Source organism: Sinocyclocheilus anshuiensis, unplaced genomic scaffold (assembly GCF_001515605.1).
Source record: "Sinocyclocheilus anshuiensis isolate Anshui unplaced genomic scaffold, SAMN03320099.WGS_v1.1 scaffold1097, whole genome shotgun sequence".
NCBI classification, from domain to species: domain Eukaryota; kingdom Metazoa; phylum Chordata; class Actinopteri; order Cypriniformes; family Cyprinidae; genus Sinocyclocheilus; species Sinocyclocheilus anshuiensis.
In genome coordinates this window covers 1,133,616-1,158,808 of record NW_015555843.1, presented here as the reverse complement: position 1 = coordinate 1,158,808, position 25,193 = coordinate 1,133,616, and the positions used below count along the sequence as shown (strand labels likewise).

Sequence of the window (25,193 nt, the reverse complement as noted above, 5' to 3'; positions counted from 1 at the left end):
GCGGGCACGGCGCCAATCATCTGTTAGACATTTCCCTTTTCAGGAGCGGCGGTCTGTGTTTTCCAGCCGCGCTCCTGAGCGGATTTCTCCGCTGTTCCTTATAGAAGAGGTGGAGTGAACGCCAAGTTGTACCGATTTATTTGGCGCTTTGGCTGCGATTCAGGTCCCTCCATCACTTTGTCCTCTGACACGCATAAACGTGTGCACCTATCCCTGTAGAGTGTAAAGGCCTCCCATCGACCCCCCCACCCCCCTTACAGGTCCAAGTTTTGAACTTTATAGATCCATGTTTAGTTTTGTTTGGTTGTGACTTTTAGATTTTATTTTGCCCATCTTTTTTTTTTTTTAAACAGTTGAAAACATCAGTTTGTTTTTGAAGACATTTTCTGAACATAAGATGATAATCAAAACACACTAATCTTACCCTTTACAGACCAACTTTTTTTAAAAATCATTTTATATATTTGTATTTATTTATATAAATTAGTAATAAGACTTGAGTATGTGTCTAAGCATGGTAAACTGGTAGTGTATGTGAGCCAAAAATATTTAATGCATTATTACTATTATAAAACCTGACAATTTGGTTCCTTGTTCATTAGCAAACAGGGTTTTTCTCCTCCAAACCGACTTGGAGAATGTTTACCAACTTGAGAGATATTTTTATTTATTATTATTAAATAATAATAATAATTGTTATTATTATTATTATTGTTGTTGTTTTTAATTACAAATGACCATCATTTCAAGACTATTTCAAAAAGTTAGCAAGTTTAGATTTTAATTGAACCTAAACCCTAACTTTTTGTAATTAACTTGTGAATTTTTAGATTTTGTATAATTGTCAATTGTCTTTTTTTTTTTTTTTTTTTTAAGTTTTTTTTTTTTTTTTTTTACAAATGACCATCATTACAAATCTGAGGACATTTTTAGAAATGTGGCCCTCACAAGAACAAGCATACACACACTTACACAAAGGCTTTTTTCTTGCTCAGTTTCCCTCTAACTGACTCCAAAAAACACACACCGTTTCTGGTTAGAAGCAGACATCCACTCCTGTGCCAGAGTCCATCATTTATTTTCTTGTGTGACAGGCAGCCCTGTGTTGAAGTACTTTGAATGGGGGCTTCAGAGAGAAACAGCACCTTTTAAATAAAAGGAAACCATGCATTGTGGTTTACTGTACCAGCACTTTTATAGTGCTCTGTGCTTTACATGTATTAAAGATAAAAGGTTTGTAATAAGCAACACCATCCACAAAAAGAAAAAAAGAGTATTTCTAGTCTGCAGCATTGTACTGTACATTGAGCAGGCTATAACTAATATATTCTATTTTCTGATTTACCCATGATACACTTAAATGTTACATATTGCTTTTACATAATTATGCTTTTTTAAATTATTATTATTTTTATTATTATTGTTTGGTATGCCCCATTTTTAGTTTACATCTGACATTTGTACATTTGGCAAATAGAACTTTAAACATGCTGTTTTGGAAAACTTAAAATGACCATCAACAATAGTGCCATATGTTGGCTACAATCCAGTACAAGTGGTTAGGTGAATATTTATTCCTGCTCTTATTTCAGCAGTAGAGGATGTCTAATAATTTTCAGTTATATACCCTCTTTTTGATGTCTATCCATCCTTTACTAGAGCTCTTGATCTGACAGCATGCTTCGGTTTCTGCTACATTATGGTAGTAAGGTCACAGAGTTCAATTCTTCATCTCTCTTTATTCACTCCAGCCAAGCAGCGAGGAATAAATATTGACTTGCACGGAGCTGCTGTCCATGTTTAAGCAATTCGAAGAGAGCTCTTTCCCTCAGGATTAAAGCGAAAGTTTAATGGGCCCTTCAAAATACACCACCCCCACGCAGACACACACTTCGGGTAGTGACATCTACATATTTATGAGCATCCAAAGTGCATATGAAAGGAGAAGGATGTGAAATGTGTGTAAAAAGGAATGTGTGAGGCAAAACAGTTGCCCTCATAAATAAATAAAAAAACGTCACTGTCTACTAAACTCAGCCCCACAGAATTTCATCATCTGTAGCTGACAGAAATTTGTCTTTGACACTGTTTCCAAAACTTTTGGACTCAACGGAGGATTTAGTCATCTGACAACTGGATTTTTGCTCACAGGCTTTATGTAGCACCACATGGTGGTGTAGTTTTTCCCAGTGCTTCTTCTTGACCTCTTACAATAAATATAAAAATAATGACAAATAAATTACTGCTAAAATATAAGATTATTTTGATTTAAAAAAACTATATATATATATATATATATATATATATATATGCAGTTTTCCTTTCTTGCTACATAATTCCCAAATTTCCATTTGGTATTTAATAGTAATAAGACTGAGTAGGTGTGTCTAAGCATAACTGCTACACTTTAAAAACAAATCTGTAAAAATATGGCACAATGTTTACATGTATTTTGAATTTTCCACTTAATTGCATTGTTTTTATGTGAGTTAATGGAATTGTGCATAAAATGACTGGACAATGTCCCTTTTTTTTTACCTTACAGTGTAGTGTGCCTAAGCCTAAAATATTTATTGCATTATTACTGCTATAAAAGCTGAACCTTTGGTTCCTTGTCCATTAGCAGACAGGGTTTTTCTACTCCCAACAAACTTGAAAAATGTTCTTCAACATGGGGCTCGTATTTCATAAAATTGTGAGGGAGACTAAAAACTAAAACGAAATCCCGAATTTCCTTAAGACAATCTTACATTCCTTGAAATAAAAACAGGCAGACAAAGACGACAAAGAGTAGCAGATGGGTTTCTTTTCAAAACAGAATCCAAATAATACAAATGCACAGAATACAAATGCATCTTTTTAATGTATCGTGTAAGACTTCATTTACAAATCAAATTACAGCAGTTGTACAGAAATATGAATACACAAGGTGACACAACATCGCTGCAACATTTCAAAAACATCATAAAAACGTTCTCCAGAGAAAAGTAAGGCACCGACTGAATCGGTGGGTAATCAGACAATTCATTTAACGCATTTTGAGAATAAACAGAAACAGCAAAATTAAAATAATTGCAAATATAAACATATACATAATGTTCAGAAAATGTATAAAACGTTTAAAACTGGTTTTAGTTGGAACACACCTTGTGAAAGTTGAAGGTGCCAATGGCATGTTAAACCTGAATCACGTTGGGACACAGAGAGAGCACAGGGAGAGTGTGTGCTATGCTTCTTGTGCAATAAATCCTAAAACTTCTTTATGCTGGTGTTTATTGGTTCTGTAAACTGAACAGAATCCCTGTCACTTGAGTTCAGAATAAGATGGGTTCTTTAAATGACCGTCACTGTTCTGTTGTCTAAATACTTACATCTTCTTACATACAGACTACTGCAGAGTGGTGGGAGAGAAGCTGTGACAGCTGTGAGCTCTTATCAGGCACTGGAAAGACTCATTCACACACATTAAACATTATAAGAGAAAATGCCGTTTCATCTGTCAAGATGTAAAGAAACGACTCTCCTTAAGACACCTCAGTCAGATCAGCAGAGCGTTTGCTTTGCATACCAGTGTCTGTACGTGCTGAAGTAGTTTGAGAATTCTAAAACTAGAATTATAACATCTAGTTCCTAATGAAAATCTTGTCATTATTCACACACCCTCGTGTTGTTCAGATCCCATTTTAATAATTTCAAGTTAAATATAATGATTATTTTGTACATTTCAAAAGTAGGTGGTGATTTATACGACCAAGCTCAAAAAAAAAAAAGTTCCAACTTAAGCATCATAAAAGCAGTTCATTTCTATTCCATATGTATGCTGTATTCCAAGTCCTCTAAAGACATACACTTTTGTAAAAGTTTGGGGTAACTAAGTTTTTAAAAGAAATTAATACTTTTATTCAGCAAAGATGCATTCACAATTGATAAAAAGTTACAAAATATTTTTACATTGTTACTAAAAAAATTATAATTCAATGCAATGCTGTTCTTTTTTTAAACTTAACAATCATGACCCACAAAACAATAAGCAGCACAACTGTTTTCAACATTGATAATAAATTTTTCTTGAGCATTAAATCAGCATATTAGAATGATTTCTAAAGGATTATGTGACACTGATGTTTCTGCTGAAAATTCAGTTTTGCCATCACAAATACATTTTAAAATAGATTTAAATAGAAAAACTGCATTTTAAATGGCTAAAATATTTCACAATTTTAATTTTTTTTCCTTTTTTCGATCAAACACATGGAGCCTTGGTGAGCGTAAGAGACTTCTCTCAAAAACAAAAATCTTACTGACTCGAAACTTTTCAATAGCAGTGTATGATAGTGGAACAGGCCATGATTTAAGCCAGTATTCACTAAAAATCTTCCCCCTCAATCAGAACCCTTAAATGTTATTTGTGCTTGTATTCATTGTAAAAATTTGCACTTTTAGACATAATGAGCTCTGACAGAAGGGATGTTTATCAGTGAACTATGAATTTTAGTCTGTTCCACACAAACTATCATATAGTTTCAGAAGACTTAGAAGTCTCAGAGCATGGAAGTACAAATCACTTTCATTATGTGGAAAAGTGCAGCTTGGACATTATGCCTAACATCTCAGTTTGTGTTTCATTAAAGGTGACATATCATGAAAATCTGACTTTTCCAGGTTTTAAGTGCTATAATCAGGTCCCCAGTGCATCTACCAACCAAGGAAACGTGAAAAAGATTAAACCAGTAACTTTGTTTTGGGAAGCCTTTTTCTGCAATCATCTGAGAAACGAGCGCGTCTGATTTCGCTCCCTTGGTGAGTGGCAAAGGGATCTCATTATAATATTACCGCCCCTTAATCTGTACGTTTCCACTCACGGCGCCTTCATTTGATTTCGCAAGCGACAACGGTGTACCAGTTCTAATGCCATGGCGAAAGTTTGAGCAAAACATGCTAACTGTTCTGTCTTTGGCTGCACAGACGAGCACAGAACACTATTTACAGTCCCAGCCTCAGAGGAGACAACAGAGCAGTGGATTTATTGATTTATTTAATGTATTTTGCTCATGTCACACAGATCTAAAATAAACATGCGATTTATTTCCCAACTGTTTACCTTCATAGACATAACCGACTGTTTTTGTAACTCGTGTGTTTTTAACGTAAACTTGTGTGTGAAAGAGAACTTAGATTAGCACTCACATGCTGTGACAGCCGCTTTCTGTCCGTGTGCTTCGGATGTGTGCTCTCAAAAAAAACGTATATCAGAAGTTTAAACTCATATGGTTTAAAACGCATGATTTCAGCGTGATAAACATGATAATCAGAACCAAAACAGATGTTTTTTAGCAGGTACAAGCTGTAATGGTGCAGCTCTATTCTGGAAGAGGAGGCGGGGAGCAGCAGCTCATTTGCATTTAAAGAGACAGGCCCGAAAAACAGCGTGTTTCTGCTTCCATTCAAAATAGGCATTTTCAAAATGATATAATAAATGATCTGTGGGGTATTTTGAGCTGAAACTTCACAGACACATTCTGGCGACACCAGAGACTTATATTACATATTGTAAAAAGGGTCATAATATGTCTCCTATAAATAATACAGGGTTAAAACAATATGACGGTGAGTAAATGACAGCAAAAATGTTATATCTAAGGTGAACTATCCCTTTAAAGTTGGACTGGTCAGAAGCTACTGGGAGGGTTGAGTCTGAGGAACTGCAGGCTGGCAGTGCCATATAACCAACCTATTTAACTGATTGACTGTAGCTACAATGAGATTCTCATTTATAGTGGGAAAATAATTTGGAAGCCATATCTGCATGAGGTCTCATCTCATGTGACAGCTGTTTTCTAGTCTTGATGCATTTAACATCCTACATTTCAACATTGTGCTGTATTAAGTCACTGTAATTTTGACAGCTGTGGCATCATCTCTGGCTTAAAAGTTGACGGAATGGTAAAATAAAATGGAGACTATTTACTGTTTGCCAAGAAGAAACTGAGAACATCTCCCAGTCCCAGCATGAGAGGGAAAGCTCAGCCCAGCTGTGCGTTTCGTGGGACATGGTCAGCAAGGGAGATATTGTTCATTTGTGACTCTCTGAGGACCATCCCAGTCTGAGACTCTTTCATAAAATGTGTTTCATGACTATAATTATGTGCCCTAAAAATGTGCTTAATTCTAGTACAAACATACCAGCTCAGAGTCCAGCTACTTGCCATACCTGACTTTTTTCTTCTCTCTCTTTTTTATACATCATCACCTGAAAAGATGACATCAGCAGAGCTAAGAATACACATAACAGTATGTAACATCACACCGAACCTACACTCCCCTTTTCTCTCACACTCATGCTTTTTTTCTGTCGACCTGCAAGACTGTAAAAGGGACGAGAAGGTGAAGGTCTTTTTTGTTTGTTTTTGAACATTTATCTTGCCATATTTTGAAACAGCACACTGAATGAGGGACACATTCACTAATAAAACAGTTCTTTTAACCAAAGGGAACTTAAGGGAAATCAACTGAACTGTGAAAGTAGAACAAAGTCTACAACTCAAGTCATACTGCTCACAGAGCTTCATACATTTACCAAGAAATTAGTCCATTTTCTCAGATATATAGATACAAAAATAGATCAGCAAAATCTATGTGCCATTTACAGTACGTAACAATCACTGAGTGAATTTGACCATCGCTCAAGAAAGGAAAGAAACTAGTTCAAGACAGACTTCACAGGTTGACCGCACAGAGATCTGGACACGTGTAAAGACAGAGCAAAAGCGCCGAGAAGCCTCCTTGCCATCACATACTCTAAACACCCTCACAGTTTCATCACTGGTCCACAACAGGGCATTCAGCCAGAACACTGGCATTCTGCATCTCTACTGTTGCAGTACTGAGTGTTAGGTCTCAGGTACTAAACTTGAACATTCAGGATTGTAAGATCACACAAATTCAATATAAAAGAGGGAACAGTCTATTGTAAAAGCATGGCAAATACACACCCATATTATAAACTGTTAACTTAATGCAGCCTTCATTTCACCATGTGAAACTATTCAAAAATGGTTTCGTAATGGTCTCGTGATTCTGAACAGTCACAGATTTGACTCTAAAGTCAAAGTAAGAGCTGATGATTCATGTGCTCAATGTTCTTCATCAGGAATGGTGTTTTAAATCCCATTTGTCATTGCATCGACAGAACATTACTGTCTGTTGGTGCGGACACTAATATAGTTGTTATGGTTATTGTTATAGTTATCATTCTTTGTGCCTTTACAGTTGTGAAAACATTGTGGTCAATATTGTATAATTCAATTATCACCAATTTTGTATTGATATTATATTACTTTAAAATTTTTTTTTTTTTTTTTTTTTTTAGAATTATTAGGTATTTAAGGGATTTCTTTTATAATGTATAGTTAAAATATAATAGATACAAAATTAATAAGGAAATGCTTTACAGAGTTTTCATGTACAGTAGATAAAGATTTTTTTTTTTAAGTTTTATAATGCGTTTCATATTATGATTGTATATGTCAAACAAATAATTTATCTATTTTCACATAATCATACTTTCATTATAAGGGTATTATTATATTAAAAGTGTCATAAATATATTATTATATATAATATTATTATATTTAGGTGTTTCTAGAAAAGTATAGGTAAAACAAAAGTAAAACAATCCTTATTGGCTGTTAATGTTATATTTGAATGAATTATCTATTTGTTTTGTGGTGTGTTTCTGATAGTTAATTATTAAATTCAGAATGAGGGAAATAAAATAGCTGACATATAACGCTGGATGACAGGCTGTATGTGGTGAAACCTGAATTGGCACTACATTTCAAAGTGGAATAAACTAAATCACATATTAGAACAAGATCTAGACAATCTGATCACATGTTGAGGAACCCAGCCATTCATATAGATACATCTGTCAGAGTTCCTATTAAAAAGCCTCAGAATGGCATCTAGTGAACCTGACAGTAATTGTACCCCTGTACTACTTTGGTAGGTCAGAGTAATGTAATCTTAGGACACCAGTTATAATCTGAGCCATGATATTTAACTCATCTCACCTCTGCAGATCTTTCATGTCTGAAACCTACACATATATTTGTTCGTTCTTTCTCTCTTACGGTGCCTAAAACACCACAACCCCATTAGAACAATCTTAAGCAGAACAAAAACAGAAAAAATAAATATAAATAAATATCTAAATAAACATACAACTATGTCTCATTAGTGTTTCCTCCATTAACGGTGTGGCATCTCTAACCCTGTTCTCACAATTTTCTCTAACCCATTTCCCACAATGCATTGTGAAGGAGAGCAGATTACATCCCCAGAACTACTCGTGTTTCTCATAATGCACTGCAGTGAGGGCCAGCTCTGTCATCTTGGGCCTGTTCGAGGGCTTGACCTGCTCTCTGTCCCCCACGCCATTACACACATCATTGCCATCACTTATTGACATTCTAGGACTCCAAAAGACTGTGCCATCGACACACCTGTTGTCCTTTCGATTCCTTCATCTGTGTCCAGTGTGTCAGCTCCTCCTCCCCAGAGCTGTTCAGCCCCAGAGAGATCCATCCAATCATCTCCTTCCGTTTCATGCTGCGCTTGTTGTAGACCGACAGGATGAGTGTGACGTCGGAGAGCTGGAACAGAGCGACTTGGAACACGAAAGTCTCCTTGTAGGTGGGGTTGGGTTGGCCTCGGCAAATGGACGTCTTACACTTTGACATCTCTTGACCCATTGAGTTCAGTAGAGTCAGCTTTACATAAGTGTCTGAAACAGGATGAAACAGGATGTCAGTCAGAGAACATTTCATACTATGACCAGTAGTCCTAAAACTTTTACGATCAAATCAGTCAAGACTAAATTTGATTTGACCATGAGAAATTTGAAATGACTTTCCTCAGCACTTGCTTACAATGATTTTCCCAATCAGTATTTTGATTTTTTTCTTTAAAATATATTTTTTAAATATACATTTTAATATTGTCTAATATTAAAAAAGAAAATACATAATAATATAATATAATATAATATAATATATAACAATATCATTTCTTTTTACCCAATTGGGAAATTGTTTTATATGTTAATTTGTTTTGTAACAGTGTTTTGTTAGATTTATTCTTAAAAACAAGAAAACTCAGCGTTAGTGACAAGATATAGAAAGTATAGTTTTATAAAATAACTATATCTTGTTTTAAGGCTGTTTAGACATTTCTTTTAACTGCAAAACAAGACAATAATTCAGATTTGAAAAATGGAAAAAAAAAAAACGAAGTAAAATAAAATAAAATAAAATAAAAGTTTTCAGCTGGGAAAAATTACAAAAAGATAATACTATTACAAAACCCGTAGGTTCGGAAGTGAGGACGTTAAATTAAGTAACAGGATATAACATTTTCAACGCTACGGTTCCAGCCTGGCAACGCTTCAGTCTCTCAATTTATCTGAAAAGCAATTGATTATTCCATTCATTAATACAGGATGAAATTTATTGGCTGAAAATGGGCCATTCAGTTTCTTTTTTGCATTAACGCTCGGCGCGAATCAATGCTCACTGATTAATAATTGAGTCCCGCATCACTCCTCTGTCTTCTCCTTTCAGAACCTTTTGAACTGCGACTCTACAGATGCAATCAGAGCAGACTCTGCGGTAGCTCGGGGCCTTTCACCAGGTTTAATTCAGAGTGCAGCTGAACTCCTCTGAGCATGCTTTCTGCTGCCCTGCCTGAATACACTACAATACAACAGACGTTAGTATTCTCTGTGTCTTTGTGTCAGGGCAACGGTTCTGTTCCACGAGTCATCGAGTGCGGGCTTCCTGTGGAGTCATCCTGCTGCGTTTTCAAGAAAATGTTTCACTCTCCTCTATTTTTCCAACTAATAGAAGAGCCGAGCTAAAGAAGCGCTGATTTCAGAGATGGGAACACAGACTCATACCTGACACTGAGGAAATCATCTCCAGCTCCTCAAGCTGAATGTGAAAGGATTTCATTAACCGTTAAGGAGGGTTGATTAAACACTGTGATGCAGTTATTCAGGAATCTGAACACTTCCTGTCACAGCCACAGAAATCAACTTCTAGTAGTCTACAGTATGTCACATTACCTAAAATCCTGGTCATCCTTTTTGCAACTTTTGTATCCTAAATATGACTAAATATTAAAATAGTAATAATACTATCAAATTATTATTATTTGATTATTATTATTATGAATAATAATAAAATATAATAATAAAGATTTATTAAATTAATAATAATAATAATAGAAAAAAAATCCAAATATAAAAGTGTTTTAAACATATTTAATTTATATCTTAAGTTAACAGTGAGATCCCAAAACTCCAAACACAGAAGAATCACATGACAACAAGTCTACAAAGATTTCTACATCTTTCTGGCAACTACCAGTCACATGACAGGAAAGATTCAAATGATCCAAGCAAATGATCTAGTAAATGTGTTTAAAAAATCCAAACATTAAAGAAAAAGACACATGGTTAGGGGACACATGCAAACATCACTATAGAGGACAGAAAATAACAGCATACCATCCAACATAATGTCTAAAATAACAGCGTTTTAACCTTCTCCATGGATGAAGACCGAATGGATAACATATTTCACATGTTTTCTAAATCTTCCTCCTGTATTGAGTTTTACACTAATTTGCACTCAAATTTTCCAGAAGGTCAAACCTTCAGTATCCATGTAGAAGTGCTCGCCAGTCTAAAAACAAGGATCGATGATGAAGAGAGGACACATGAAAACAGAAAGATGGATGAACAGCGTCCGATGCTGATAAAGGTAGCTAGCCACAGAAAACTCACCTCGGATTATGTACACCTGCCCACCTATCAAGTGCTTTAGACAACAGAACAAACCATCTGACAACAGGAGAGGAGTGACAGCAAGAGCAGAGGGGATCGGCAGACATCAGGGAGAAAGAGAGAGAATATCAACAACAGCAGGAGAAAAAGAGCGGGTCAGAAGGTCTGAAGGTTCAATGACATCACATTAGGTCAGCTGTAACGTGTTCATAAAGCACACTGCATCACTTCAGGTTAAGGGCCAATGCATAAGAAAAACATGCAGCCTTCATCACCATTTCATAACGCTATCTGAAACTACAAGGTGAATGTCGTTTAATGACATGATGGTATTTATGAGCAGTTATGAGTGCTTTCTGAAGGCTCTTATCTTATTGCGCTCTTTGACTGAAGTGTGACGGAAGCTTTGGGAAGGTTTGTTTATGGCAGCATTTATCAGAAGGGTGACAGAAAATTATGGAGAGAGAAAGAAAGAGGGAGCACCTTTGAGGTCAAAAGGTGAGAGGTGACACTATTTGATCCTGCAAACCTTATATAAGATGATACAGGAAACACAAGACTGATCTGATGGTGAAGTGCTCTGGAATGGCTATCTAAAGCAATCATGTTAAACAGATTTTGGACTCACTGGGAGGTTTATTTGCTGCCAGGTTTTTAAAGTGGCTTCCTTTGATGACCTCCACAGAGAGACGTCCCGTAGTGGAGTTGTACACAAGCCCCAGCAGGATCTCCGGAGCCGACCCCTGACCAGCAGACGGGAACGACGAGGCTGTCTCGCTGCACGATACATCTGACATGCTTGCCTGAGAGTCACTGCCCTGGGACACACATAATCTTTGTTTAACACACACACACACACACACATATATATATATATATATATATATATATATATATATATATATATATATATATATATATATATATATATATATATATATATATATATATATATATATATATATATATATATATATATAAAAAATGTATTAAATTAGAAAGAAGCATTTTTAGTAGTTTACATCTTATGGACATAACATTTTATCACACTCACAGGTATGTTGCAGCAGGGGTCCAGTATGATGGGGACTGACATCTTGCCTTGCAGGTTGAGTTTGGTGAGGTAGAACACCTTCTCCCCGTGAGCCTTCTCCTTCTTCACCCTGCGGATGCTGTACAAGCGGAACCGGACGGCATAGTTCCCGATCATCTCCGACTCGATATGGCTGAAGTGAAATGTCTCTGTGAAGACAGGGCAGGGGCCACGCTGGATGATGGTTTTTGCCCTCTGTTTTTTGGTGGGCAGCAGCACCAGATGCACCTGCCAGGAGATGTTACCCACCCGTTTGAGAGAAGGAATGTCCGTCAGCGCTGTTATCGTGATGGACAGACACTGGTCAGACGAATCGTAGTTGAAGATGACGTCGAGAGTTCCATACTGAGCAAGAGGCTCAGGGTCATAACCTTTGGGAAGCTGAGCCGCCGATCCACGTGCAGACAGATTCTACAGAGATGATTGATAGAAAAAATAATAGATTTAGAGGGAGTAACAGTTACCATCTGAGGCTTGAGGTAGTGCATGTCAAGTAGATGAATATGGTACCTGTGCAGGAGTTTACATTTATATGGGCTCTTATATGACCGCTTTAAATCTTAAAAACACATATTCGATGATGTATGAAAACATTTTCAATGACTGATGGCTACGACAAGATTTGTATTGCTGTCATTCATATAACAAAGTTAGACAGAGGATGTGGCTCAGTACATTCACTGCTGCATCACACTGCTGTAAACATATAAATTATTACAGAGGTGTCTACAGCACATGCATATTAAATTATGAAGTCGTTAGTGCATGCATCTGTGTTTGTATGCATGTGATCTTATTCTTAAGGTAATGAAACCATTAAGTACCAAAGCTAATTACACATGACAACAATGCCCTAAAAACAGAGTTGAACTAAACTAAAAAAGACCAATCTAAATGAGCTTCTCACTATAAAACAGTTTGAATGTTTTTGAATAAATGTTTTTTTAAAGTGGGGTGTTGAGGGAATTTAGAATATAACTTACAAAAAAGTATTAATATGTTTGATATTTTGTATGTAACAATGTTAGATTGTATGTAACAATGAATTTAGCACAGACCACTGTGGCAGAGAATCACCATTTACATGTCTAAATTTGATCAGTCCAAATACACAGATCATTTGCTTTAAACTGAAATTTCATTCACCATGTACTCACCTTTATATCTGTTGAAAAAAATGTTAAAATAAAAAATAAAATGTTTTTTAATTATATATACAGTATATATATATATATATCTTAAAATATGTAAAAAATAACTTTTTTATTATAAAATATTAAAATATTTTCAAAATTGTATATATTATATAGAATTATTGTTATTTCACACACACACACACACACACACACATATATATATATATATATATATATATATATATATATTAATTTGTATGTACTTAAACTATATATTAATTATAAATTACATTTGGTCCTTGTTTTTTAATATTTTCATATATTATGAATATTTATCAATAATAATTTTTACAATAAATTTGCATACAAATTAATTTAGACTATATTTATGCTATAAAACTAATTTACGCAATAATAGTTTTTAGAATATTCTTTGGTCACGTCTAATCTCACCTAGGGTCACCAAGTGAGTTGAACTGCCACTGGAGCTGCCTCAAACAAAATAGGTCCATGAGACCCCTGGTGATGTGGAACTTTCATCTTTGCAGTAAGTGATTTGTGCATATACAGATTTCTTTGCTGAAACACACACCTCTGGGCTGAGTACAGCAGTGCTGTCGCTGGGAACATCTTCTTCATAGCCCTTGTTAAGGAAACTCTCTGTTTCCTGTGCTCCGCTGACCTCACTTGGAGATTTTCCATAGCTGTGTCTGGGGCTCTCGCTCCCATGGGAAAGGTCACATTTGGCATCGCCGAGGTCCGAGGGTGTGCACGACATACGTGGTGACCCATCCTCATCCTGATAGGGTGGAGGCTGCAGCTACAGATCATTTGCTTTAAACTGAAATTTCATTCACCATGTACTCACCTTTATATCTGTTGAAAAAAATGTTAAAATAAAAAATAAAATGTTTTTTAATTATATATACAGTATATATATATATATATCTTAAAATATGTAAAAAATAACTTTTTTATTATAAAATATTAAAATATTTTCAAAATTGTATATATTATATAGGCTGCAGCTCATCCAATGGTGGAGTCCGTCTCATCCGCTGGATACAGTTTACTGATGAGGAGGAAAGTCAGAGAGGTCCATTTAGTGCCATTTAAACCAGTGTTCTCAGGCAATATTTAAAAGCAAAAATGTGGGACAGGAAATGGCAAATATCATCTTAAATAATTTAGAAAGTGCATTAATTGGAGTAACTTTGAGTTCAGCTTTATGCAAACGGCAGAGTGAAGCAGGATCGTGATCTCAGTAACTCAATGTCATTCATTCTCACACGAGACTGAACCTGCAGCCTTAGTGTTTTTATGAGACCAGATAGATATCTATTAGGATTGTAATTTATGATACAACTTGTTATATGGCATTCAAAGCTCTCTAAAGAAAGCCTAAAATGGAATGGATATTTGAAACTCTCAGCTTAATTCAAGAAAGGTCAAAACCTGATTTTACAGTGTAGTAAGACTATCTCTTACACCTGCATCTTCATAAATCATTCAGTTGTCCTCCAAGAGCTACAAACTGCTGCGTATGTGTATGCATATGATTAAATTAAACAAATCAGTGTATTTCATCATGTCAAATGAAGAAAATTAGAGGATATGCTGATGCTGCTAGTGGCTCTGTGAGACTCTGAAATTGAGATGAATGGCAGAACGTGGCCTGATTTACCTGCATTCACCATACAAGTTAAACTGCTCTGTAAAGAGAATGAACCAATTGGCTGTTGCCATAGTAACATGCTGCTGGTCAGGACAGGAAGATTTAGCGATCTCATAAATACTGCGCATTCTCTCTCTCACACACACAGACACGCTTCTGTTGGAGTGTGGCTGGGATAACTGGTTCTGACTATAGGGAAGAGACATTGCTGATGCTGTGAATTTTCAAGTGGGGGATTAGTTATCCACTTTCTCTAAACTCCCTCACTTCCTAGATGCTAGTTCTCAGTAATAATAATTTTCATTATTTCTCATTGAATATATTTTTTGTTACAAATTGCATTATTAGCAAAATAATTGTAAACTTTAATAATAATAATAAAATAATAATGGCATTTGTTATTAGAATAACAATAATAATAATTATAATAAAGCATTACTATTAGCAATGTTCATAATACAAAAATAATCAACTGTTTTTGCATTTTAACTTTTAAAATGATGTTGATAATACAATTTGTAATGGAAATTATTATTATTATTATTAATGCTTTAATGACAGCATGCACTTGAGCTGTTTGTGCAAATTCAAATGCTGATACATGTTCTCCAGCATGATTTGAGAATAATCCAAAGAGAATCTTGTGCTTCAGTGGAAGCAAGAACATCTGGAGTTCACATGAACAATGTCACAAATTTACTTATGACCTAGAAATAGAGCAGAATCAGAAATATTACTTCTTCATTTTACATCACAACATTTCTTTGTTTTTACACATTTCATAATCCTGAAACAGAGAAGATATATCAAGATATGACAGTACAAAAGATGGAAACTCAGAAATAAAATTCACTTTTAATGAGGAAGGAGGAAAGAAATATCACTATGATTAAGATGATGGAGGAGCATGTCCGCTTGCCTTCTGTGTCTCAATGCTGAAGGACGTCTTTGATCATAAACACTAGTATTTTCAACCTCAGGCTATGAACAAGAGCAAGAGAAATGTGTGCCCTACATCTCAATGATGTTTTGATCAACTCTCATGTCAGACATTATGTCAAGAATATATGCCATAACTATAATATTCAGTATCAGCAGGACTTCACTGAGCGATTAGTAACAAGACATTTACGGCTCAGTTAACTTGATTTTCCCAAGCAGCTTGCTATGAATGGGAAAGCTAATGCTTTAGCAAGGTTTTATAAGGCTCTTTGGTTCTAACAGCAAACACTCAGCTCATTTGTTATGCATGAGTGTGTAAGAATAAGTTTGTGTGCACAGTATAAGTTTGTGTGTGTTTTTGTATGTTTGTGAGCATTCAAGCAATATGTAAATGTGTGTTAGCTTGAGCCTGAGGCTACAGCCTCTTCTGCCTCCAGGAAAACAGCTCATGAGAAAAGCATGCGGCTCTATCTGTCTCTTTGTGCAGTAGTTCACAGAAACAGAGGGGGAAATCAAAGAGACATATCCACCAGCTTCCTGCTTTTTTCTTTCTGACAGCGCTTCCCTTTGACACATTTTCCTTCTTTCTCTTCATAGCCATCTGTAATCTCTCTTCTGTGTTTACTCTACTCTAAGGTGACCAGATTTCTGAAATGAAAAGCGGGGACATTTCCTAGTTCAGTGATCAAAATATCATTGAAATCTCACTTGTGATTATCTACTAATTACAAAACAGGGACAATATATTTGTGTATGTTTTCCATATATTAATATCATAAATAATATATACAATGATGTTTGAGGATCAAACTAATCTTAGTTTATTAATCAGCCTACAATTCACCAGAAAGCACACTATGAAAAGTAAATAGTAACTATTGCAAAAAGTAAACAGATCAAAATAGGATTATAGCAAAATTATACAAAAACATTAAAAATAAAACAATAAATATAAGAACATATGATAAATGAAACGGTATTTAACAAATATTTTTAACATTTTCTGACAGTATTTAAAGGTGACATATCATGAAAATCTGACTTTTCCAGGTTTTAAGTGCTATAATCAGGTCCCCAGTGCATCTACCAACCAAGGAAACGTGAAAAAGATCAACCCAGTAACTTTGTTTTGGGAAGCCTTTTTCTGCAAGCATCTGAGAAAACCAGCGAGTCTGATTTCGCTCCCTTGGTGACGTGGCAAAGGGATCTCATTATAATATTACCGCCCCTTAATCTGTAAACTTACACCCACAGCGCTGTTATTGTGTTTTCGCAAGCGACAATGTCATGGCGAAAGTTTGAGCAAAACATGCCAACTGTTCTGTGAAGTTTAAACTCATATGGTTTAAAACGCATGATTTCAGCGCGATAAACATGATAATCAGAACCAAAACAGATGTTTTTTAGCGGTACGAGCTGTAATGGTGCAGCTCTATTCTGGAAGAGGAGGCGGGGAGCAGCAGCTCATTTGCATTTAAAGAGACAGGCCCAAAAACAGCTGTTTCTGCTTCCATTCAAAATAGGCATTTTCAAAATGATATAATAAATGATCTGTTGAGTATTTTGAGCTGAAACTTCACAGACACATTCCGGGGACACCAGAGACCTATGTTACATATTGTAAAAAGGGGCATGATATGTCTCCGAGTCCTTTAACATTTTCACATTTTCAACTGTGAGTATAAAGTAGCCTAATCACAACTTTTTTCAGTTATTTTTTCCAAGTTCTTTTATGTTTATGCTTTTGGAAATGGATCTTTACCAGTGGGGGTGCTATAGTTAGTATGTGACTACCTTGAAACCAGTAACACTGTCTCTTTTGATAATTGATGATAATAGCACTCTGCTCTCCTCAAAGTTAGTAATGGCACGTGACTAGTAATCAGTATAGCTCGCAGTGCCCTCTGCTGGTGAAAGTAATCATTGTTTTGAACGTGCTGTAAAACGGAGAGGCTGCTCACTGCAGAGCATATGGGTGGAGACAGACGTCCAGCAAGGAGGAGCGAATATAATTATTGCCTAATGGGTGGAGCTAGAATATCCAACCACACCCTAACCCTATCCCTCCACCCCGTTAGACATCCAGATAGGAGGAGCTGGAAGTCATTTGACTCTGCAGTGAGTATCACTGGGTAAAACGGGGACATTTTTTTCCCAGGGACAGTCCCGGTTTTTGGTGTTCTGCCCCCGGAAAACGGGGACGTCTGGTCGCCCTACTCTACTCTGAGTATCTGCAATGATTCCAGCAGACAACTGAAATAGGCAATTGGAAGTACAAAAAATAACCCTAATCCTGTCCATTACAGATGATCATTTTACAGCCATTTATCTGTTGGATATAAAAGCAGAGACCACAATCTTCCTCTAAAACACAGAATAACATGATAATCTCCCTTTCCGTAAGGATTAGAACAGAACCAAGAACTCTCTTACTCTGTTTTCTCATCTTTCTGTGTGAGTTAAACTAGTGTGTTGTGGAAGAGAGTGTGTTTGTGTATAAGAAAGTAAAAAAAAAGTGTGTTCAAAAAATAGTTTGTTCTTCCAAAACGGTCCTGATTCATTTGATATGTCATGATCTAAACCTTTGCTCTCTGTAAGAATCACTCCTGCCAGAGAAAGCAACCCACAGTTATTTTTATTGAAAACAGGTTTCATTAAGATTTTTCTACTTTGTCTGTTCTTAAAAAAAAATTCAAAAAAAAAAAAAAAAAAAAATTCTGAGTCACGCCAAAATTCCAGTGAAAAACAAACGTCCCTCAGCAGGAGATTTGTAGTTGAGTAGCGCCATCTAGTGTAATGGAAAACAGTTTTATTTGGGTTCCATTTTATTTGCTTTGCCCATTCATCCCAGATGTCAAATTCAAAACATATACACTACCTTTCAAACGTTTAGGGTGCGTAAGATTTTTTTTAAATCAATACTTTTATTCAGCAAAGGCACATTACACTGATCAAAAGTGACATTAAAGACATAATGCTACAAAAAAATGGTCTTCCAAACAAACACTGTTTTCAATATTGATAATAATCAAGAAAAGTATAGAAATAAAATCAAGAAATATTTCTTGAGCACCAAATCAGCATATTAGAATGTTTCTGAAGGATTGTGTTACACTGAAGACTGGAGTAATGCTGAAAATTCAGCTTTGCCATAGCATTTTAAAATATATTAAAACAGAAAACAGGTATTTTAAATTGTAATAATATTTCACAATATTTTTGTTTTACTATATTTTTGGTCAAATAAATGCAGCCTTGGTGAGCAAAAGAAACTTCTTTCAAAAGCATTAAAGAATCTTAAAGACCCAAAACATTTCAATGGTAGTGTATAAAACTTCAGCAACCCATTTTAGCACACAGAGTTTGCTATTCGACCATGGTATACTTGAAGCTAATTTGGATCACAACAAATGTGATCTCCCCCCCCCCCATAATTTAATCATTATCCCATATAAATGTCACATGAGCTGCGAGAAAGCCGTTTTTTTGAGTGAGGTGTAAATTTACCATCATCTGCTGAGGCCTCGCTGCTGTAACCATCATATTCAGCTGCTAAGGGGCAGTATTTCTGCCGTGTGTCCCAGCCATAGCCCTTCTGGTGGCGTGAGTTAGACCCCGCTGAACCACCCCGGAGACCCTGCGATCGAGACACGGCCTCCTGGTACTGGCCAATCACCTCATCATCACTATCTGACGACGAGCAGTGATAGTCTGCATTCACATAACTCTTATCTGAGACAGACAACGAGGAAAGAAAGGGGGACAATTTAAGAACAATATGAATAAGCATTTGTACTTTGAGCACAAGAAGAAATAATTTGAGGCAGTCAAATGTTCACCTTTTCTCAACAACCTATTTAAACATTGTAACGCTGGTCACCAAATAAAGGCAACAAAAGAAGAGACAATGAAGAGAAAATGTGCAATAAAATAATAATATGACTTAAATAAATATACTGTTGTAATAAAGACGACAGGAAATAGTGCAATAAAGATCTATATATAATGTATAACTTAAATTCAAGAGCATTGCCATACTGCAAACACTACAAAACAGATTTTTAACACCTCTAATCTTCAGCACAAACACTAGAGGGCGATATAGTTTAACAATTAAAAACATTCTCACATAATAAGGATGGTAGCATGCAGGTAATTAATACAGTATGTCTTTTTTTTTTTTTTTTACAAAAATGATCAATTAACATCTGTAGAAATTCAGTTTGAGAGGCCAAGAGAGGCAGTGACATGCATGAATAATTAATGCTGAAGAAGGAAAACCAAATCCCCTGTATTTGTTTACACCGAAAGAGGAATAAAAGAGAGACACTGAGAAAAGCATAAAACAGAGATATATATTAAGTGTCAGCAACTGCAGAGAGTTCAAGTCTTCCCATAGAGATAAAAGGGAGGGAAAGCAAAGCAGCATTTTGACCGCAGCAGAGATCATTCCCACTGGATGAAAAGATCAGACAGACCAGATAAGTTTCAAAGAGTCCAGGTGGATTTTAAAGACAGAAAAGATGGTGGCTCCCTTTTTTAGACACAGTCATCCAGTGAAGTTCAGATAACTGGGGGAAAAGTCAACAGCCAGCCTCATCCTCTCACCTTCAGCACGTCTCTCACTATTACTAGATTTCTTCTCCTCATAACCATCTGCTGGGCTTCTAGATGTTTTTAGTTTAGTGGACCTAGTTCTTTCTTTAACACAGGATCCATTTTGTTGTAGTACAGAAGGCGAATCGGCACCATTTTGCACTTTGAACATTTCTTTCAGAGTGTCAGGTGCCTGTGAGAGGTCGCTTTCTGTAGAGAAGGTCTCAGTGTCAGTGGAGAGCACTGAACCGGTGTTGCTGCCTGTAGTCTGAGGCTCAGGGTTCTTCTCTAGGTCAGATGCAGCCTGGGTCTGGATTTCAGTTCTACCCAGAAAAGGATATCTTTCCTGGGCCTGCCGTGCTGCAGCCTCCTTCTCTTCTGCCTCTTTCCTACGAATCCTCTTCAGCTCCTTAGCCTGAACTTTGTGGATGATGGTGTTGACATGCTCAGCGAGTTCTCCGCTCACCGTGAATGTGACATCACTCAGTGCATAAGCCAGGTCGTCAACCTTTTCTGACACCGATTCCAACATGGCGGACACGGAGGGGAGACTTTGCTGGAAGCTCTTAAAAAATGCCATGCTGCCATGGATGGCAGGTTTGATTGGTCAATTTATGATTGCTCCAAAATGTCCAACTTCCCAGGCCAGTATTAAATTTATCATCGATGGAATGTTAATTTCAAAATCCTCAATAAACAAGCTGGGCATTGGATCATGTAGACTGCTCAAAACCTACAGTTAAAAACTACTTCAAATGGCAAAAACATTTGAAACAAAAATGATCTGAGCACCTAAAAGAAAGAAAAAACAAAAAGGAAACAAATGATCTTTAACACAATTTCCATATTCATAAAGCAACTCAATTACAGTACACAAAGTATCCTAGTAGGTGAGACATCCCAGCATGCTCTGACTCAAACAACTGCTACACAGGTGAGGTGAGGCAGAGAGGTCAAATCTCCCATCATCATGACAGTAATTTATGCTTTTCCAAAATCAGCCACAAACCACACACAGACTGAACCAGAAATGAGCCAAATTGCCTTTGAGCACAATCAGATGTGCGTATATTACGATGTATAATTGTAATTATGTATAATGATTGTAGTTTATGCAGCTGTAATGTATGCAGCAGATGGTTCAGGGAAATACTGACACCAGGTTCAGAGTTTTCATCCAGCAAATTTACTCTGATAAATCTGGCAGCGAACATAAGGAGATGTTCCCCTGAGACAGAGGGCAAAGGAGTTCTGTTCATATTTTTTCAGGGAGTAAAGTTGAATACCCTTTGTAGTGCTGAAGAGGGTGTTCTGCTTTTTGGCATAATCCCTAAATGACCTCTCATCCACTTTGACTGTGACACAGGAATCGTGGCCAGCATCCCTACAGGACCTCAGAGCCGAGACGTGAAAAACTGCCAGTCTGACATTACCCTCAACTGGCCACACAGACACACTAAATGACTACAGATGACATTACAAACTGCCACAGTCAGTAAACATTGACACTTAAACACAATTAAGAGTCAACATTTACTAGTATATATTTACTTATACTGTGTCCTGTGTTCTGATTATACAGCAACATATAACACACATTCTCCTCATGGTACTCAACTGGTTTTGACTCAGGATCCAGAATCATTGTACCAATGCTGTGGATACTACTTTTGTCAAGATACAAGCTATTCCTAATTTAATGTAGTTAAACTACTGTCGAGCTACTTTTCTGAAAATAAAATAAATATATATAATTTTTGCTACAGTACAAGCTACTAAAAGGTAATTACTATATACAGTATATCATTCAAAGGTTTGGACGGAAAGAAAGAAAGATATTAATACTGAAACAATGTGCATTAAATTGATCAAAAGTGACAGTAACATATTTTTATTTCTCAAATAAATTCTGTTGTTTTGAGCTTTCTATTCATAAAAGAATCTTGATCAGGGTTACCACAAAAATATTAAGCAGTACAACTGTCAAAATTGATAATAAGAAGAAATGTTTCTTAAGCAGCAAATCATCATAACTGAATGATTTGTGAAGGATCACAGGTGACAGGATTGTTATTAAATTAATTTGTTTTTTTTAATTATTAAACAGTTAATTTTAAATCTTAATATTTCACAATATTATCAAATAAATGCAGCCTTGGTGAGCATTAGAGACTTTTACAAACATTAAACAATCATACACATCCCAAACTTCTGAAAGGATCAGGAATATAAACAGTAATGTTCATTGCAGGTAATATTCACATTCAGCATTGTTGTGCTCTGCTGTTCATGCAACCCTAACAAAACAAATATGCAATTTTTTACATCACAACTTGCCAGTTAATGAAGAACCACTGCACTATGCTACAACATTACAATTTCATGTTTAGTACACAGCCATGTTTATTGTGCTTTGTCATAGACTCGCCAAGTCAAATAAGTGCAAACATACTTATCCAGTAAATGTCATTCTGATTATGCCACTGATTCCGATGCTGGCAGAGTTATGTAAAGCGCTGTGTGTGGGCAGCTCAGTGATGCCTGGATCCAGAACCTGTCTGTAGGATGTGTGTGTGCATGTGGGCATTAAGTGCCCCTGTCAACAGTATAAGTGTGTAGGTGTGATTGAGTGCTTCATGGTTTAAACAAAAGGTAGTTGTGTGCACAAATGTGCATGGTTCATTGAGTTTATTCAAGCCAGTTTTATTGTATGTGTGTGTGTGTGTGTGTGTGTGTGTGAGTGCATATATACTGACAATATAGACATTTGATCCGGAGTGTAAGTATGTTTGGATTTCTGCCCAGATTTTCTCTCAGGGATGTTACATGATCCCTTAGTTCATTTTCAGACACACACATTCATCACACATACTATTGATCTAATAACTGGCCAGTGGTATCTGTCCTCTCCGATCAACGTCCGGCACTAAAGATCACAAGCCGATCAGCTCAGCACGCCAACGTACTTGACAGACAAACAGGAAGGAGTGTTCCATCCCAGAATTCTCTAATAAACCTCTCCAACGCCTAGGTGGTACCAATTAAGCTCTGTTAGTAATTCTTACAGACTCTGATCTGGAGCTCAGCAGATAATTACCTCTCTGGAGATTGTCATGCAGTATTTGGGAATTTGGACTCATGTTATCCTGGACCTCTCAGCTTCAAAAACACCACGATTTGGTTTCAGTCATCATAGAATGTTATGAAGTTATTTTAATCTAAATTAAAGAAATAAATCATGTTGTCTTTTTATGAATGGCCACTACTGTGCTAAAAATACCAGCGTGAAGAGTTCAAAACACTCTTGCTAAATCCAGCTCAATGAAACGTTTACAGATGAGGTGGTAATCCATACTGTACATCCGGCATTTCCGTTTCTCTTCATCATTAATACTAAACCTCAACCAATTCATCAGGAAAAAAAATCAATATTCCCTTTAGAACTAATAATATCCACAGTTACAAAACAAAAACTTCCTGAACCTTCCTTTACAGTGACACTAAAAAGTATTTTGTATACTTCTAGACGTCAGGTTAAAAATGTCTGTATACAAAACACTGAAAACGGCTGAAAACAAATTTTCAGGTCCCCTCAAATTCACACAGGTGTCGTAGCAGGTCAAGTTTAATAAATACTACAGTCCAAAAGTTTGGGGATGGTCTCTTATGTCTCTTATGCTGAAAGTAAAAAAACAAACAAAAAAAAAACAGCATTTATTTGAAATAGAAATATTTAACATTATAAATAACATTATAAATGCCTTTCCTGTCACTTTTGATCAAATTAAATAAAAACATTAATTGATTTTTAAAAAATGTTACTGTCCCCAAACATTTGAAGAGTAGTGTATATAATTCATTATATATTTGACATTATAAATGTGGCTTAAAGGGATAGTTCACCCAAAAATGAAAATCACCCCATGATTTACTCACCCCCAAGCCATCCTAGGTGTATATGTCTTCCTTCTTTCAGATGAATACAATTGGAGTTATATTAAAAGATGTCCTGGCTCTTCCAAGCTTTATATGTAAGCTTACGCTACGCCTATATCATACGCTCGAATGCCACTCTCTTGTGAATTTGTGTATGACAGTTAGCGGAAGCTAGAGATTATGGTTTATAAAGTTTTAAATATGGATTTTTTTCTTCATTTTACTTGTTGAACTTTTGAAAGCATGTTCTTATCTGGTATTTTATTTTTAGGGATGCACCGATACCGATACTGGTATCGGGCCCGATACTGAGCTCCTGTACTCGTACTCGTTAAAATGCCCCCATACCAAATGCCGATACCACACAGCACGTGATAAGTGCCATATTCAGACAAAGAAATACCGACAACAGACAGCAGAATAGGGTTATTAGAGATTTCTGCACCAGTACAAATACGTGCACGCGTTGCGCGTGTTTTGCTTGCTTCTGTGGCTTTGGAAAATAAAGTTTTGCGTGTTTCTGCATTACATGAGTGGCTTTGGAAAATAAATCGCTGCATATTTCAGATGAAAAAAAATGCGACTTCTATTTATGAAATTGCGAATTACAGCAAATTAAAAGTATCGGTATCGGGCAAGTACTGGAAAAAGTGGTATCGGTGCATCCCTATTTATTTTTGTATCTCATTTTCTTTAATGCATTTTTTTTGTATAATTGTATTATTTAATCTTATTAAGTGCTTTGAGATGCTACTTTTTAAAGGCGCTATAGAAAATTAAATTAAAAATATAGAAAAGTTTATTATTATTATAATTATTATTATTATTCTCACACAAACACATCGCTTCGCTTCATAAGGCTTTTATTAACCCACCAGAGTAATTTTATGATGCATGGATGCATTTTTTGGGCTTCAAAATCTCGACCCCCATTCACTGCCATTATAAAGCTTGGAAGAGCCAGTACAT

At 36.0% G+C, this 25,193-nt stretch overlaps 1 protein-coding gene across 1 annotated transcript in view; it reads right to left on the bottom strand.

Annotated features, from left to right (window-relative positions):
* Window positions 1–7,642: 7,642 nt before the first annotated feature.
* The window catches only part of LOC107675522 (synaptotagmin-14-like), a 42,652-nt gene continuing 25,101 nt past the window's right edge, over window positions 7,643–25,193 (bottom strand). Inside the window, exons 4-10 of the mRNA XM_016469910.1 lie at window positions 19,200–19,424; window positions 14,106–14,147; window positions 13,668–13,897; window positions 11,901–12,350; window positions 11,475–11,664; window positions 10,847–10,903; window positions 7,643–8,785 (exon numbers count right to left, since the gene is read on the bottom strand). Of these exons, the coding sequence (XP_016325396.1) occupies window positions 8,472–8,785; window positions 10,847–10,903; window positions 11,475–11,664; window positions 11,901–12,350; window positions 13,668–13,897; window positions 14,106–14,147; window positions 19,200–19,424 (1,508 nt within the window). The 3' untranslated portion in view covers window positions 7,643–8,471. The remainder of the gene's footprint in view (window positions 8,786–10,846; window positions 10,904–11,474; window positions 11,665–11,900; window positions 12,351–13,667; window positions 13,898–14,105; window positions 14,148–19,199; window positions 19,425–25,193) is intronic.